We start from the raw sequence: 18804 nt of genomic DNA, 5'->3' as shown, positions 1-18804 counted from the left end.
CAGCTGTCCAGTGTAGAGCTTGTTAGGAGCCTTTGCGTAAAATGTAACCTCCGGCTAATTAAGGCATCAGAAATGTAATTTATGGGATGTTATGTTTTGAGATTTTTCGACAATTTCTTCACAAAATCTTTGGATAAATTAGTTACTTTTAAATGTCATCACATGTTTAGAAAAAAGCGGAGGTGACACATGTTTAATATGCTAATACACTAGACATTGAACTTGTTCTCCCCATGTTTGTAAACCATAAACACATTGTTAGCCTGTGTCAGTTATCTGTAAACACATTGCATTGGAAAGTCCCTGGTCTCTGGTTCTGAATGGAAGGAGATTAAAAAAAAACAGAGACAGAAACATGGGCAGGCAGTTAGGTCCAACAAAGGCTGTGAGAAGTTTAGAATGCAGGAAAGTAGTTGGGAGTTACAGGAAACTCTTTGGTATCCGGCACCGATGGGACCGGCGTGTTGCCGGTTGATCAAAAATTCCGGATGACGAAGAGAGTTATTTACCGAGGCTATTTTTAACAAAGAAAAATAAAAAAATCAAGAAATGTGCAGTATACAGTAATTGGGTACTCACCTGCAGAATGTTGTGTTAAATGGATGGTGGAAGATGCTTGATTAAGTACAGTACTGCCAGTTGAGGGTAATGCAATGCAATGACTACCAGCAGCATGGGAGACACGCTGTAAAATGGCGAATCAGAAGAGACTACCGGCAGCACGGGAGAGCCAGACTCCTGTTACAGGGGTATTGAGGTATTCTGACTTCCGACAGCGCCAAGAAGCCGAGTAGTGGCAGTTTGGAGAACTACCCCTACTGACTAACTCAGCCACCGCAGGAGACTCGGAAACATTGCCGGTTATTGAGGTGTTGTTTTCGGAGTGAGAATTTTGCCGGTTAATAGAGAATTCCGGATAGGTGCCGTTTAAACGAGAGTTTCCTGTACTTTGTTTAAGTCTAGCAAGATAATTTATCAATGTAGGTAAATGTGGCATTTTCATTATTTTGTAATACACTGATTTAAGCAAATGAGTTTGGTAGCATAAGGAAGGTTTGCACCTCAGATGCACTCATAGTGGCACAGTCATCACTGGAATTTATGGGGCCAGTGGGGCCATGCAAATGGGGAGCTCTCCCACTGGCTTCACAAACTCTACTGGGGTCAGTACTGGCGGGTGCAGTTCCCAAGTAACCTCTAGGATTGTGGTCCATGGTCCCATAATCTTCTTTTCTCAAGCTCACATGCATCCCCTCTGGTGTCTCCTTAAATATGTTTAATATTTTTGGAGTGTTTTTCTGTCCAATTTTATTTACCAGTTTTAACATTCTCAGTTTTTTTTTGCAGCAAGGAAAAATAAAATGGAGATATCCTACTTCAGGAGAAGTAATTACAAGTATGTGTGTAACAGGTGCAGTTTTGACAGAAGAGCGAGTAATTGCGAGTATCTAAAACATTTAGATTTGGAGGAAGTGTGTGTGTGACACATTTGAAGTGTATCTTGGTTTGATACCTGGGGTAGAGGGCACTGCAATATATAACAACAGCCATGCTTTGATTCATCGTCTTGTTTGTTGTCAGTGCTTTACCTGAACTGAGAAACCAGAGTGAAGGACCAAGATCCACAAAATAGAAGCCAAGGCATCTTTTAAAATATACCAGAAAAACTTGCCTGAGCAGTTCACATCTGTTGGGGTCTTGCTCATCATAAATAGTTTTCTTCAGGATTCTGCTTAAATGCAGCGGGAGCCAACACATAGCAAAGATAACCACCAGACAGAAGACTGTTTTAGCCACCTCACGTCGCTGAGAAAAGTTAAAAGAACCGTGTGAGCATTTCGCCATGTCTGTTAGGTCTATTGCGCTAACAGAATAGCTGAGATCATCTTAGTAATATTGTGCTGGCATTTGAGCAAAGACCCATTAGATAAATGTAAGTTGTAAAATGTTTCTTTATATGGAAGGGAAAACACAGTTAATGTTACAATCCCATTCACTAAGTGTTGACTTAATCTTTTTAATTCATTGCACAGTTGGTCCTGTTTCCACAATGTTCTTGGTTTGATAGCTGGCGAGGATAGTACTGGGATAGTACAGATAATTGTCTCCTCCCTTCCATTAGGTTCATTATCTTGTCTGTTGTCAGTGCTGTGCCTGATAAAGCATGCTGCTTGATGGAAATGAGCTGTTACTGAAAGTCAAAGCAAATCTCTAGCCACATGGTTTATTACACTGAAGTGTGGCCAAAGGAGGCTGAAGTGTAGAGCTATTGAATAACAACAGAAAGTGCTGGAAACACTCAGCAGGTCAGGCAGCATCGAGGAGAGAGAAACAGAGTCAACGTTTTGGGTCGAACCGTTCGTCAGAACCAATAGAGCTATGGATCCTGGTGTAAAGTGCATCATGTTAAAGATGAACAAGTTTTGGGACTCTAAATTTGGCAAGATTTTGAGACTTTGTTTTCAGAGTGCCAGCTTACTTTTCTCTAGTCTGTAGTTTCTACTTGTATTTTGGTGTATCTGAGTGTTGCAGATGCCTTACCTGTTTTATATGATCATTGAGAGCGATTTGCATCCCATTCCTCCTGCTCAGCATCTCGCAGGTCATGAGAGTGTAGAATATACCGGTGCAAGCCAGAGGCAGACAGAAGTAAAAGCCAAACAGCCACCAATCCTTCACATTCTTGTAGAACTGTACAAAAATAGCACAAATAGTATGAGCTTATAATAGACAAACAACAGCTACCTAAATTCTCCACTAAGCACAATGTGTAGCACAGACCTACTTTTACACACTGAAGAAAATAGAAATTGGAAATCTAATTTTGAAAAAAATCCTAGCACAGTCCAGTGTGGTAGTTTTCATTGGACATGAGTTGGGAACTGCCTGGTTCTTTTAGACGAACTTATGTATGTATGATGGTAAAATAACACTAGCTCCATCCTTACTGAGAAATATCCTGATGTCACCAGAAGCAATTTGAGATTCAGAGAGGTCATTTTACTCAACTTTTGTATTGGTTTAATAAAAGGCAAAATACTATGTAATGTAAGAAGAAGCAGAACCTGATTCTAACCAGGGAAGAAATAAATCAAATACACCACTAAGCTATCTGGATTGGAGCTGCATTTGTGCACGCCCCCCACACTGTCTAAATCAGGCTTGTGTTTTAATTACTTCCTCATTTCCAGATTGAAGGAATATTCAGTATGCCCTTGTGTCTGGATTGGAGCTAGGTTTGGACACTGCACCAGAATTCAGATTGGAGCTGTGTTCAGCCAGCCTTGGGAATCAGGGGGAAAACTCCCCACTGGTTGGAGTCATACCTAGCACAAAGGAAGATGGTTGTGGTTGTTGGAGATCAATCATCTCAGTCCCAGGACATCGCTGCAGGTGTGCCTCAGGGCAGTGTCCTAGGCCCAACCATCTTCAGCTGCCTCATCAATGACCTTCCCTCCATCATAAGGTCAGAAGTGGGGATGTTCGCTGATGATTGCACAGTGTTCAGTTCCATTCGCAACTCCTCAGATAATGAAGCAGTCCATGCCTGCATACAGCAAGACCTGGACGACATTCAGGCTTGGGCTGATAAATGGCAGGTAACATTCACGCCACACAAGTGCCAGGCAATGACGATCTCCAACAAGAGAGAGGCTAACCACTACCCCTTGACATTTAACGGCATTACCATTGCCGAATCCCTCAATATCAACATCCTGGGGTCACCATTGACCAGATACTTAACTGGACCAGCCACATAAATACCTTGGCTACAAGAGCATATCAGAGGCTGGGTATACTGCAGCGAATGTCTCACCTTCTGACTCCCCAAAGCCTTTCTACCATCTACAAGGCACAAGTCAGGTGTGTGATGGAATCATTTCCACTTGCCTGGATGAGTGCAACTCCAACAACTCTCAAGAAGCTTGACACCATCCACCACCTTAAACATTCCCTCCCTCCACTACCGGCGTACCGTGGCTGCAGTGTGTATCATCTACAAGATGCACTGCAGCAACTCGCCAAGGCTTCTTCGACAGCACCTCCCAAACCTGCGACCTCGACCACCCGGAAGGACAAGGGCAGCAGGCATATGGGAACACCATCACCTGCAAGTTCCCCTCCAAGTTACACACCATCCTGACTTGGAAATATATCGCCGTTCCTTCATCATCGCTGGGTTAAAATCCCTCCCTAAAAGCACTGTGGGAGTACCTTCACCACACAGATTGCAGCGGTTCAAGATGATGGCTCACCACCACCTTCTCGAGGGCAATTAGGGATGAGCAATAAATGCTGGCCTTGCCAGTGACGTCCACATACCAGGAAAGAATAAAACCTTTTTTAAAAAGTTCACAACAAAACTGCATTTTATTTGGAGCTGCGTCTAAAAGAAAGACTTTTATTTATATAGCAAATTTTGCGACCACAGGATGTCAATGGAGTACTTTTTGAAGTCTAGTCACTGTTGTGGAAAAGACGGCAGAAAAATTGCTGACATCAAGGTCCCACAATCTCCAGCCTTGTCCATTTGGTGGCGGGAGACAGCCTTACAATATGCTAATGAGGCCCTGCCGTTAAGATCGACAGGGCCTCCACGCCCCTGGCCTTGCCGGGCTCTTCTGTCGATTTCAACCTCCCTGGCTCCCCGTTAATATTGGGGACCTTGAGGCTGGGTCAGAGCTGTGTTGCGGTTATCTCTTTCAGGACCTGGATTCAGAACTTCTCCTTTCCCTCCCCCCTCCCACGTCCAGATTGAGCTGTATAATACAGGTAACAATGAACTAAATAGGTCAAATATTCACATCCAATACACAAATTGGATTGTCATTTCCAAATTTTTTAATAATCTTGTTCTTCTTGACCCACTCTCTTTAAAAGTTAATATAAAAGTTTGGAAGAGTTTTACAGTGACACATACCTCCATGAATACTGATGACTGAGATAGGTGGAGCAGACACACTTTCAGTTCTTCTCCCCGATATTTAATCGAGACCATATCAAACCCTATAGCTTCTGGAATTGCTAAAACAATCGAGATTACCCAAATGGCTGTCACTTCCAGTGCTTTCCTCAAGGGAATCCCAATCCCCTGGATTCGGCTCCAAGAGGCCACAGCTCGGTACCTGCAAAAAAAAACATCAGGCAAAAAGCTTCTCGTTAAAACATTTTCATTTTGAGAAAGACAGTGATGATGCTCAGTGTATTAGTGACAGACCTGGTCCCTCGCGATCATTTCAGCACAGCAGAATGGTTCTGATAATTAGTGCAATTTACCAACCTAGTGGATGTCATTAATGGGATTTAAAAAAAACATACTAGTTGCTTTCCCATAGCGCTGCTCATGGACAAAATAAATTGTGTCTTCATGTAATTAGGGCTGAATTCCTAATGTAGCAGTTGGGGAGCGGCCCCATCTGGCAGCACACAAGGCTCACAAAATTGGGTGGGTAGACCTCAGTGTACTCGTCGCTGAGCTCCCAACTCTGTAGGGAGGAAAAGCTTTGGTAGTTTTTCAGGTAGCGTATCAAGTGTACGCTGGCCTTGTGCTACAATATTATGTAAATGCCTGAGAATTTTACCCGCAAAGAAATCACTGCTGTTCTGAGCCTCAGCTCTTGATTCACTGAATATATGTATAGAACAGGTACTTCTCTTTTCCAGAAAAAAGAGTCCTAGCCGGCTCAATCTTTCCTGATAGTTGCATCCTGTCAATTTTGATAACATCCTTGTAAATCTTTTCTGCACTTTCGCCAGTGCTTGAATATCCTTTTGTAACCTGGAGACCAGAACTACGCACAGCACTGCACGTGTGATCTCACCAATCTTCTGTATAAATTTAACATTACATTCCTGCTTCTGCTGGATCATGTGATGACTGTTACTAGTGCTAGCACCTCTGCGTCTGTGTTGGCTGGCTGTTTCTCTCCCCTACATGTCTCTTCTGCAGTCCTCTGAGGCAGCTAGCAGGGTTATCACCCTAAGAGATCAAGTCCTCATCTGTCTCCCTTCTTATCATTCTCCAGGTACTGGCTGCCTCTCATGGATGATCACGGTTCTGCATAGGATAATGACTTTGCCTACCACAAAAGAGAATGAAGCCTGCCATCAAGGTGGCCACTTGCCAATCCCTTAGCCTCTATAGACCAGAAGTTAGAGCCTCCTGTAAGTTGGAGTCCAAGGACTCCATAGTGTTTAGGACCCCTGTTCTCAGAGATGCACTGGAGTTACCACTCATTTTACTATACTCTGCAAATTTCCAAAACCTTCTTGCATGCTTACCCAATGTTGGAGCAGTGCTTTTACATGCTCTCCACCATTCTTTCAGGGAACTCTGAAGATTCTCAAAGGGTTATGTTAAAATGCTAGGAGAGACAAAGCTTGGAGCTGTTGTTTCTGTGTCAGGAGTGTAAGTTCTAAATGCAGAGTCTTACGCTTCTCGATTTATTAAAGGAAGTTATACACAAAGACAACATACATGATGATGCCTGCGGGAAACCTTGCGTTACAATTGCTGAGCTCAGTGGCAGGGTGATCAGCTCCAAGTCTTCCTAATTTCTGAGTTACAAGATCTCGCTTTTATCCCTCAGCTACATCATCACCTCAGGTCCTGCATTCGGTAAACGTTATCCTCAGTTTACGCTAACTTACATTAGCTCAACATTCCAAAAACTCTAACTAGGTGGTATTAGTGGGTGAAAGTTCCAAGTGGGCCACAGGACATAACATAAACCATCTGTCTCCTTATATGTATAAGAATGTGTCCAAGAATGCTGTGAATGCAACCCATTTTTTATTTTAAAGTCAGGCAGAAGGCTGTTAGATCGGGAGGGATAGCAACATGACTGTCATTTGGGATTGGACGGGTGGGAAGGCACCATGTCAGTGTTAGGTTGGGCACAGTTAGATTGGGCAGGATAGAGCTGGGATAGACTGAGGCAAAGAGCTTTCATAAAATACTGAAGGAAGCTGAAAAAGGTGAAAAATAAAAGTAAAAATTAGGAACACGCCTGCCTTGTGTGTTCTTTTAGAGATCTGATTGGTATGTGGTGTCATGTTGGGATGATTGGTTCATGCTAAGCACGTGACATACTGAGCAGTACCCAAAATTCATCCACATGGTTTGACAGGCAGTTAAAGACCAGCTGGTCCATCAAGTCTGCCTCACACTCAAGATGGCCAGTCATATCGATCGTATTTCAATATTACAGATATACAATTCTATATTACAGGCACAAAACTTTTAGTAATATATCAATATGCACTATCACTTGTGTGTACTATATTGTACTATTATGGGCATGTACAAGTAAATGGTATGCTTTTATATATACAGTTAACCATCATAATGAGTATTTGGGTGTTAGCCCAACATATCCACACAGACACAGATAATCGTGAGTGAATATAATCAAACATATATGCAGGCGCCTTTACACACACATTTTTATAATATAAGCTTGGAAAATTCATGCTGTGATAGATTACAATGGGAACATTTTCATTGTGGTTGTGATGGTTTTTGTGGCCTTTGACTTTTCCAGGGCTTGAATTTGCGATAGAAATGATGCCACTTTAAGATCAATGTTGAAAACACAAATCATGTTTCTACAGTATATGAAATGCCTTCATGCATAATACAACACCTAATATTAAGTTATGGCATCTGAGCATGATCAAACCAGCTGACAGTCAGGAGGTCATAGCAAATCCTTAGCAAAGATGACATTATCTGCTCATCTTCCAGTCCACGGTGGCTTGTTACGGGTTGCAAATTTAGTCTTCATTACCTTTTCAAAAGTAAATATGCACACTGGAACATAGGCCGCGATTTTGCCGGCGCTCAGAGAGGCGAGTCAGAGGTTAAAGTGTTATTGATTGACGGTGGGTCCCGAACCCGCCGTCAACCCGCCTCCAAACAGCTTTCCCAAGTGTCGGGTCCCCAAATTGCGAATGGACCCGACACCTAGCGGTGGGAAACGGATTAAAGGCAATTACCTGCCTATTAACAGGTACTTGTCAGAAGTATTCAGCCTGTTTTTCGATTTTCCCGCTTCTGAGTTAGGTTTCCTGATGTCCGGACACCACGCCAAGTAAGTGTGGCGTGTTGTGAGTCTGGTGTAATGTTTGTGAAAATATGACCGCTGCAGAAGTGGTCTGAAGGATGCAATGTTGCACATGGTGAGTTTCAGAGCAAAGAAAATGCTGATTACTGCATTTTTAAACCATATACAGATTTCTTTAGCTTACAAGTTTTTAAATTCAACTATATGTCCAGTGCCACCTCATTGGGAGAACCTCTCTCACCAGTGACAGATCGCTTCTGCCATCTCACCTGCAGCTGCCATCTATTCCAGCATATGGAGGGAGTAATTGGAGAGCCTGGGTGCAAGAGTTCACCTTTGTGCAGTGATCGTCAGTGTTTTCAGCACCTCAATGCTGTCAAACACTGAGAAATCAACTGTCAAAATAAAATTGTGCATGGTCCCTTTAAGGAAACCGGCAGATGACGCATCATCAAATGACGTCATCAGACCCGCTTCCTGTTAATTGGCCAGTAACAAGGTCAATCAAGGGAAAATCACGTCTGTGGAGCAGAGGCAGCTGGGGGCGGGACTGGAACCCGGAAACCAGCTGTCCCGCACCCATCCCGACACGGATCACAAAATCGCGGCCATAGTGTTGCGTTTTTGCAAATGTCTGGTGACTGGAATATTGGCAATATGTGTGCAAGGATCCATTCACAACATCAGTGAAAATCATGCAATACCCTTTACTGTCACTCAATATTTTCAGAGAACTTTATAAAGAATGGATAGTATGCTATTTACAAAAAAACATTTATGACATTTGGTTGCAGGAAATTAAAAGTAAACCTGGCACTGAGTTTAAGGGTGGGTGCTTTATCTTGCTGATGTTGAGTTTATAAGGTGGACCAGTAGCATGGCACCTTTGGGAATGAGCCCAGTGTCTTTACTAAGGCTAGCAATTATAGTATATTCGGTGAAAATAGTTAAATATTTTGTCCTAATCCAAATCAGATAATGCTAATGTCTGGAGTTAAGTGTGGCTACTTAATCCAGGGAGAGGTTTTGTTTATTATATTACCTTTTTGGCAACAGTGGTTAGTCATGTTAGCCGGTGGCTATTTAATTTAGTTCAGTAATAAACTGTCTGTTGCTATAACTGATCATCACTGTAATAAGCGCATCTTTCACTAGTTAATTGTTTGAATAAGTTGCAAATAAAGTAATAGTGCCTGAGAGCTCTTTGTACCTGTCAATGCTCAGTGCGCACAGACTGAGGACTGTGATACCAACGGATGCCTTCTGGATAAATGGTACAAGCTTACATACTTCAACTCCAAAAGGCCAGTCTACAGCCAGTAGCTATTTAAAACAAAAACAACAGAAATTGAATGCTATTAAGATATTAGAAACATGCAATAATGGAACAAAATATATTCATAATTATATTTTTATGATGAATAAACAGTCATAACACATGAAAAGCTTTGCCCCATAATATTCAAGCCATTGCCAGTGGCACCATGCTGATTTACGAATTATATGGCTTCATTCCCACAATTTACAACATTCTCAGTCTTGGCTGAATTGTCCTAGGAAACTGAAGGTGAGGAGCTGCTCCCACAGGTTAGATGGAAGGGCAATCATGATAAATTACCCAAGACAAATGTTGCACATCTCCAAATAGTTACATGTAGAGCATCATTGGCAGAGTCTTGGAGGAGAATGTCTGCCTCTGTTCCCCATCTAGCCACAGAAAGGCATGTTCCATGAGAAATCTTGAAGTGAGGGAAAACTAACAAAATCTAAAGGAAGGGGGTAAATCTAAGATTCTCATTGATTGGCAAATATTGATTGATTGTACGTTACATCCAATCTAATTTTGTCAAGAGTGCCCTGGCTATAAGGAGGATGGAGTACTCGTCAGAGGAGATACCTCACGTGAAAGATTTCCTTGGGTATTCCTATGGAGAAGTTGCTCTCTTCAGAGGAGATGCCTTACGTGGAGTTCCCACAAGGAAGGTATCAATGTGTGAGTTATATCCATGGGCAGGATTTTCTAAGCAAGTGCGGTACATAAGGGAAAATGTTCCATATAGTAAAGATCTCTAGAGAGGGGGTCCTCTATGTGTGTTCCCAAGAGGATAACCTGCTCACATACCATTGGGTTGGTGACTACCAATACTGCAGATAAGATTGTTCTCCAGTTTATATGATTTGGGAGTGATTTAATGAAACTATATGCAAATATAAACAATTTGGAACAACTAGAAATTGGTACATTTTCTAAAACGTATTTAGTTTTGTTTCAATGCACTTTAATAGCAGTTTTTCAACATATGACCCATTGGACAAGACCTTGTTTAGTCACATCTTTACATTTCAGTTTCCAAATTTTCCTTTGACTTTTTTTATATTAACTATCCTATCTGCAGCACTTTCCACAACAACATAGCAACTTAATGATACCAACTCAATGATAGCCCCCCTCCCCCTCCTTCCCTTCCTTTCTCCGGCCCTGACCCCTGATCCTCTCTCCCGCCCGATCCATTGCCTAGCCCCGATCCCCTGTTCTCTCTCCCCACCCCCGATCCATTTAACGGCTCGGCCCTCACCTTCCCTCCCTCCCTCCTCCGTGCGGCTGCAGACCTACCCGCCCCCAACCCGCCAATTCTTAATATTGCATAGACAATTAGAGAGAGTGGCAACAGCCTGGGGGGTCAAAGATGAGGTGGAACTGAGTGTTAATAACGCACATGTAGAAGCTGATACACATGCAACTGGATAATGTCACTAGGGTAGCATGTAAATGATGAAGAGAAGGGGACTCAGGATGGAACACTACAGCATAGAGGGAGAAGCTGTTGGAGACAATATATGGTGAGACACGTAGGAGTGAAATCCTGAATTAATTGTGTGTTTATCTGCATTACGAAGAAATCCATAATACACATCCAGGCCTTGGTTCTGTTTCATCAATAATATGCACATATAAGTTCACTGTCAGTGTCAACAATTGCGTATTAACTATAGCTGACTCCAGATACATAAGCAGTTAACTCTAATTAACCAGTGGATTCTGCTTGGCCTGTGGAATTAGCTCAATAGGTTGAATAGCTTTTGCACATTCCATTGGCCTTAGTTCAGCTAGTTTGAAGCCCAACATAATTCTTCTGTGATTTGACTTAAGTTCTCACCATTTCATGGAGATGTGCTGATTTTGATTCCAACTGGTATTTCATATATATGACTGGGTTATATTGCAGAATGGTTTTTGTTATGGCTTTTTTCATAATGTACAACATTGCATTTTATGTAGATAACTTTTCTGGGCTTTGTACAGTTACATTCTTTTGCAACCTCTGCTTTAGTTTACTCCAAGCCAGTGTAATAGAGCCTGATCCTGCTCCCTGATCGAGCCTAATCCCTTTCCCTAAAAGATGTATATTTCTCCTTCCTAATGAAGCTTGATTATTCTTCCCAAAAGATCCTAGTTCTTCTTTCCTAATAATAATCTTTCTCTTCTTCCTGATATAACTTGATAATTTTTTTCAGTGAAGCCTAACTTTTTTGTCAGTTCTGGTCCTTCTCCTACTCCAAATAGACTCATTCTTCCTCCATAAAGAACCTAATCCTTCTTAGAGTCGAATTATTTTATATCTATAGCACTTGATCTTTCCCCCTCCATAATAAAGTCTGTCTCTTTGCAAACATACCCTAGCCAATTTCCTTTCCTCCCACAGAACAGCTCAGCCCTTTTCTAAGAACCTGATCATTCCTGGTCTATACAGCCTTATCTACCCAATAAAATCTGGCCTTCTCACGGTAAAGCTTGTTCATTCTCCCCACCCATCAAGGAGTCATGCCTTTTCTCTATAGAGCTTATTTGCTCCTTCTCTGATATTCATCATACCTTATATACGGTAACTGGGATGTCTATAAGGATGTAGAGCAGATCTCCCAGGGCAAGACTGGCAATCAAGACATTCGGTCCATTCCTCATACATTTGTTCTTGTAGATGATTCGGAGCAGTGTGGAATTTCCAATGATTCCCACCACAAAGATCATGCAGGAGACCACAGAATTGATGTATTTGAAATCATGTTGTATTTCTGTCTGTTTAATGCACATAGGAGGCGATAAAGACCTAGTTGATTTATCTGAGGGGATAGCAGTATTCTGATATCCATCCGTATAGGGCAGTACAGCTTTAAGTCTTGGTGGGCTTGGAGTAGGAATTCTGTTTGGTTTTAGATTTTCTGTAATAAAGTTCCTACTGGAAGTATTTTTGGAAGATGCTTCTTGCCCATGAGTAATGACAATCTGACAGGTTAGTAGAAGAGCGAGAAAAACCACAGTGTTCGCTGCAGCCATTTAGTGATTGGAATCAGGAACAGATTCACAAGTAACTGATAGATTTGCACTTAAATGGCAACGATGAAGAAGCCTTTTCTTCAGCAGGGAGCTAAATAAATGAAGAACAAAGAACAAAAATAAGATCTCACGAAAAATACAATTGACTTTCTTACTTCATCTTTAACTTCTATTTTTTTGAAAAATCTGAAACTGGAATGCTTCTGTCAGAGCTGCTGTGGTCCTTTTACTGGCTTTTCTTTTTTATTTTAGAGACAATTTTTTTTAGAGCAGTATACCTCCAAATAAACACAGGAGCGCATGTGGGCTGGATAAACATGCCTGCCTAATACCATAAATGATACAAGATCAGTTCACTTAAAATATGAGATTTTGTACTTCTTTGGGGTTCATTTTACATTTTCCAATAATTATGATCCTATTTTGTAATATGTTGGTGCTGAACATCTGCTGATAAAGTATTAGAAGGTTTTCTAACTTGTGATAGTTGCACTGATTAATCATGGAGACTAACACGGGTCACACACTGCAGTGGTCGAGTGAATCTTCAAACCCACAGGCTCTGAAGAAGATCAACTCACAATTGTTCACTACAAAAGTTTGCAAGTTCACCTTCTGAGCTGTGGACTTCGAAATTCAAATTGCAAGGCACTCCTGACCACACTTATTTTTAAGTAACTTCCACGGTAGTAATGAATTAAATGTGGGCATTGCTTTGCCTTTTGGCTCAGAGTCTGAAATACAACTTGTTCTGACCCAGTGTAATTGCCACTCAGTTTCTTGGTGCACTTTGCTTTCCTGCTGTGCTGCATTTTCCTCTTAACATTTTGTGCCAACAATAAATTCTGCCCTGCATTATTAAAACCAATGAGCAAATTAAGAATGTACTTTTCATATTAAGTGCTTGCAGTGTTTTCATATTACAAAACAACTTGCATTTATATAGCACCTTTCACAACCTCAGGATGTTCCAGTGTGCTGCAGACAAGGTCAAGCCAAAGCTCCTTTTCTCCTTAACCAATTGCATCCTGAAACCTTTCCCTCACCCTCTTCACCTTCACCCTAATAGTAAGGAAAGGAAAGAAGTTGCATTTTATAGCACCTTTCATGGCTCCCGGATGCCCCAAAGCACTTTACAACCCGCCCACTTCCAGCTTTAACAGAGGCAGGATGGGGGAGGGCAACCAACCCGCTCCCACGAGGCGGGTCAGTAATTTAAACATTATAATGAGGCTGCGTGCCTCATATTTAACCACCTTTTAAATTTAAGCCTGGATGGCTGAGTTTTCCGGGCCTCGGGAAACCCAGTGGCTAAAGGGAGGCGAGGACTGCTGGATCCAGGAGGTAAGTGCCTTTCCACTTACGTGCTCGATCCAGTTTACCTGCTTCACCCACCCCTCGGGTGATCGGACACCCCTCCCGACCCTTCTGATCTCCTCCCAACTCTTCTGATCTCCCCCCCCCCCCGACTCTTCTGATCTCCCCCCCCCGACTCTTCTGATCGATCTCCCCTGACCCCGGCCTCCAATCTTCCCTCTGACCTCCGATCTCCCCTCTACTCTGGACCCCGATCTTTTCTCTGGCCTCTGATCGCCCTCCCCCCAACCCCCAGCCTTTCCAATCCCTCGCTCCTCTATATTCCCTGGCTGCAGCCTGGTGCCGAAGGCCTACCCGCCCATCAGCCAACCAGCCTTTCAATCTGGCTGGCTGAGGCTGGGAAACGGAGATAAAAAATGCTAATCAGATCCTGCTGTTAAAGTTAGCAGGACCTGTGGTAAACCCGTCCTCCCGGGTTTCCCGACCTCAAAGCAGGCCCCCCGCTCCCTCCCCACCTCCGAGTTAATATCCAGCCTGGAGTATCTGTGACCTGGCCTAGTTTCCTACCATTCTGGCACACCCCTGCTAAAGTTATGGCAGAAGTACGGCAGAACTGTTGTAGATTTTTGGGGCCTCCATATCCTAATAACTTCACATAAAAGAAAATGCCACTTTATGCTTCTAGCACTAATTTTGAGTTTAGCTTCCTTTATTACTGAGTCACTGATCAGTGGAAATAATCTTTCAATATTTACCCTATCACGTAATTTTGAACACTTCTATAGATCCTCAATTAACCTTCCAATAAATATAACTTTAGTTGTTGAAGCCTCTTGTCAAATCCTCTCATCCTTGTTATCATCCTAATAATAATCATTCATTCCTTCATCATTGTTGTATCAAAATGCAAGAACTCCCTACCTAACATCATTGAGCAACTTCACCACATGCACTACAGCAGTTCAAGAACAAGGCCCACCACCACCTTCTCAGGGCAGCTAGGAATGGGTAATAAATGCCGGCTTTGCCAGATATGCCCACACCCCGAGAATGAATAATAAAAAAAAGTCTACATTGCACTTTTTATGGCTCCAATATCCTTTCTAAATTGGATTGCCAAAATGGCACACAGTACTGCAACTGAGGTCTAACCATACTCATCATCACCTTTGTATTCAAGGCCTCTAGATAGAAAATGCAGAATCCCATTTGTCCTTTTTATGTTTTGTTTCCATGTACAGTACAATACAGTTTTCTGTCTTTAAATTATTCACTTTAAATTTTCACGTGCACACACATACAACAAAGAAGCAGATTGAGCTATGAAGTGGAAAGTGAAAAATCTTTCAAAAAATTGCATTAGACCATCATCCTCCAGAGCTGTGAGCAGCATGCATGCATCAAATGATACCCCTCCAGAAACAGGACCAGTCTGTTTCAGTACGAACCTTCTACTCTTCAGCTTTTGAAAAGTTTGGGGTAAGTGTTAGATCCGTGGTTCAGTGGATAAATAATTACACGGATGCTGTACATAAACAAATAACAGGTCTTTACTGGAGGAAGGCAATCTCTAGACTGGAGTACAGAGGCTTGCGCACAGCTTACATACCGGTGTGGTAACTGCCGGTACTACAGTATACAGGAGCTGTAAAAAGTAGTTCTGACTTAAAGCACATACACTACAATTCCTCCCTTTTTAGATTAATAATACCCCCTTAATATTCAAAGAACAATTACATTTTTACATGTACATTCAATAACAAAAGTCCATTTATAGATTCAGGCCTAGAAATTCAGTTGCTTGCGCCAGCCGGTAGCGCCTTAGGAGGAGGAGATGTTGGGCGCTAGGCGGCTAGTGGCCGGGCGCAGCGCGATCTGCGCCTCTCCCCAACTTCACTAGAGATTTAGCGTCGGCGCAAAGTCTTTGCGCGCGCTCAGCTGCATGCGCAGATCCTGACGTCATTTCATCGTGCAACGCCGTTTGTGCGCCCCAAACCGGAACTTCAGTGGCGCTGCCCTTCTTTGCGCCTGGCGCCCCCAGCGACTGATAGAGGGGAACGGTTCCCAGTCGCTGCGGGGTGCGGGGGGCGCTATTTAAAGGGGACTCCTGCATTATAAGTGACAGCCATTTTGTGCCAATCCTGTGTGAGAGACAAAGGCAGAGAGCTTTCTGCTTTGACTCAGTGCTCGCACAGGTACTTCTGGCTTCAGGCCAGAGCTTTGCATTGGATTTCACTTTCAGTGCCATAGCCTTGAGTCGCCACATATACTGTAATGGGGGCTACAATGGGTGGAAACGTTGGCTTTCTGCATTGCATTCAAAGGGATCAGAGACGCCGTGAGAGAGTGCCAGTCATGACCAGACGGAGAAGGGCCAACAGGTGTCGGCACAGGAGGCCTTACCCACCCAGGGTATACCGCCAGCAGTTCTCATATCTGAACATGTCTGAGGAGCAGTGTGTTTGGAGGCTGCGATTCAGAAGGGAGGTGGTCACTGAGATCTGCCACCTGCTTCGCAGAGATCTGCAGCCACAGCTGAGGAGCAGGACGTCTCTGTCGGTGGCAGTGAAGGTGACGGTGGCTCTCAACTTCTATGCCACCGGCTCCTTCCAATCCGCTACTGGGGACATTGCCAACATCTCCCAGTTCGCGGAACATTGCTGCATCCGACAGGTGAACAATGCCCTTTTCAGAAGGAGACGTCAGTACACCTCCTTCCCCATGACCCTGGACAAGCAGCAAGAGCGTACAATGGGATTTGGAAGAATAGCGGGCTTCACCATGGTCCAGGGCGTAGAACTGATGAACCAGCATTGGTCAGGCCTTGCTTCAGGGCTGCAGTGCGCAGGGCATGGCAGCCAGACAAGTCCACCCTCCCCCTTTAAGAGCTGACTGCCGTCAATCAGCAACTCGCCGCACCTGCGCTGCGCCCGCCCTCGGGGGTATCACCCCGGATCGCCGGCTTAGCACCTAATGATAGTCGTGCATCACCTGTTTTAGCGCAGCAGCAACCTCTTGGAGTGATGCGACTGAATATCGGCGAAGGTGGCGCGAACTTGCGCCGGGCGCAAACTTTAGCGGCCGCCCGACTGTAGCGCCCCGAACGTGGCTATACTGAATTTCTAGGCCTCAAGTCTTTGGGGCGGCTTCCTGACCCTTTCGGGATAGCGCCTTTCCGGAGGTTCTTGTTCTTGGTGCAAAGGCAATTCTGACCCCCTTTCATCGGGTAGTTCATCGGGTTCCACTGCTACTGGGTCTGAAGTAGATACTACCGGTATGTCGGGTTCATCCCCAGGTACTCGAGACATGGGGTTGACGCATTCCTGTGATGCTAAGATCTGATCGACGTGGCGTCTCACAATGTTCTCCCCGACATCCACTGTGTACATTAATGGCCCCTGCCTTGTACATATTGTTCTGGGTTGCCACTTCTCTGTTCGATAGTCCCGAGCCAAGACTGGTTGCCCTACATTGAAGCACCTTGTCGGCTTCTCGATGTGCTGGAATTGTTTGTCCTCAACATTTCTTCGCACATTTGGTCTGAGCAAGTCCAGACGAGATCTCAACCTTCGGTTAAAGAACATCATGGCCGGGGTCTGGTTGGTAACTGCATGTGTCGCGTTTCGGTAGGCTAATAAGAAATTGTCCATCTTATGCTGTAGTGGAATTTCCTCATCGCACATGGCCTTTATCGCCTTCTTAAAGGTTTGTACGAACCTCTCAGCCAATCCATTGGTGGCTGGATGATACGGGGCGGATGTGTAATGCCTTACCCCATTCCTTTTCATGAATTTTTGGAACTCATCGGACACAAGCTGTGGTCCATTATCATAGCAGATCTGCTCTGGCAACCCGTTTCTGGCAAATATGGTCCGTAGGACTGCAATCGTTTTTGCTGTAGTGGTTGAAGACATCTTTATCACCTCAGGCCACTTTGAATGAGCATCCACTGCTATTAAGAACATTGAGTCCATGAATGGACCAGCGAAATCAATGTGCATCCGTTGCCATGGAGAGGAGGGCCACTCCCATGGGTGTGGAGGGGCATGTGGTGGTGCATTTTGGACCTTCTGGCATCCTAAGCAGCTCTTAGTTAGGTCTTCGATTTGTTGATCGATTCCCGGCCACCACACATAAGCCCTAGCTAGGCTTTTCATTTTCACTCCCCCCAGATGACCTTCATGTAGCTCATTTAGCACTCTCTCCCTTAACTTGGGTGGAATCACCACTCTGGATCCACACATCAATGTCCCCTGGCATACTGACAGCTGTTCTCTTCTGGATGAGAAAGCTGGCAACAGTGAGTCGCCATGTGTTGGCCATCCCCTCACCGTCAATTCATATACCCGTGACAGCGTCGGATCATTGCGGGTCTCCTCTATATCCGCGTTTGTTACTGGCAATCGTTCAATTATCGACGAATAAAATATCTCGATAGGGTCCACTGCTGGTGCTTCCTCCACAGTAGGCAGTGGCAGGCGCGATAGCCCATCAGCGTTCCCATGCTGTCACAATCACAGAATCACAGAAACCCCACAGTGCAGATAGAGGCCATTTCGGCCCATCGAGCCTGCACCGACACATATCCCACCCGATCCCCGTAACCCCTACACCAACACATATCCCACCCTATCCCTGTAACCCCACGTATTTAATCCCCCTAACACTAAGGGTCAATTTATCATAGCCAATCAACTTAACCCGCACATCTTTGGACTGTGGGAGGAAACCGGAGCACCCGGAGAAAACCCACGCAAACACGGGGAGAATGTGCAAACTCCACACAGACAGTCGCCCGAGGCCGGATTCGAACCCAGGTCCCTGGCGCTGTGAGGCAACAGTGCTAACCACTATGCCACCGTGCTGCCCTGAGTTTCACTAAAAAAAAATAAACTGACATTCCGTTCCAAATCTGTAAGATTCTATACAGATACAGAATCTCCCAAATCATTCACAGATGGATTGAAAAACAAGAATGCCAAGTTATATTCAAATTGTTAAAAGCATGAACTAGGCCCACTCAGTATTGCACTTTCCCCTTTAGTGCTCTCTGCTGCTAATGAACTACAGTTTGGGACATAAGTA

The 18804-nt window shown here is 44.0% G+C and overlaps 1 protein-coding gene across 1 annotated transcript in view; it reads right to left on the bottom strand.

Moving 5' to 3' along the window:
* LOC147125064 (endothelin receptor type B-like) overlaps positions 1 to 18804 on the bottom strand; it is a 42680-nt gene that overhangs the window by 5351 nt on the left and 18525 nt on the right. The window contains exons 2-6 of the mRNA XM_085996812.1: positions 11941 to 12493; positions 9277 to 9389; positions 4922 to 5126; positions 2542 to 2691; positions 1673 to 1806 (exon numbers count right to left, since the gene is read on the bottom strand). Of these exons, the coding sequence (XP_085852938.1) occupies positions 1673 to 1806; positions 2542 to 2691; positions 4922 to 5126; positions 9277 to 9389; positions 11941 to 12402 (1064 nt within the window). The 5' untranslated portion in view covers positions 12403 to 12493. The remainder of the gene's footprint in view (positions 1 to 1672; positions 1807 to 2541; positions 2692 to 4921; positions 5127 to 9276; positions 9390 to 11940; positions 12494 to 18804) is intronic.

This window comes from Somniosus microcephalus, chromosome 1, assembly GCF_052327205.1.
Source record: "Somniosus microcephalus isolate GS21.2 chromosome 1, FLI_Smic_1.0, whole genome shotgun sequence".
Lineage (NCBI taxonomy): Eukaryota > Metazoa > Chordata > Chondrichthyes > Squaliformes > Somniosidae > Somniosus > Somniosus microcephalus.
The sequence above is the reverse complement of the archived record's forward strand: the minus strand, read 5'-3'. Positions and strand labels throughout refer to the sequence as shown.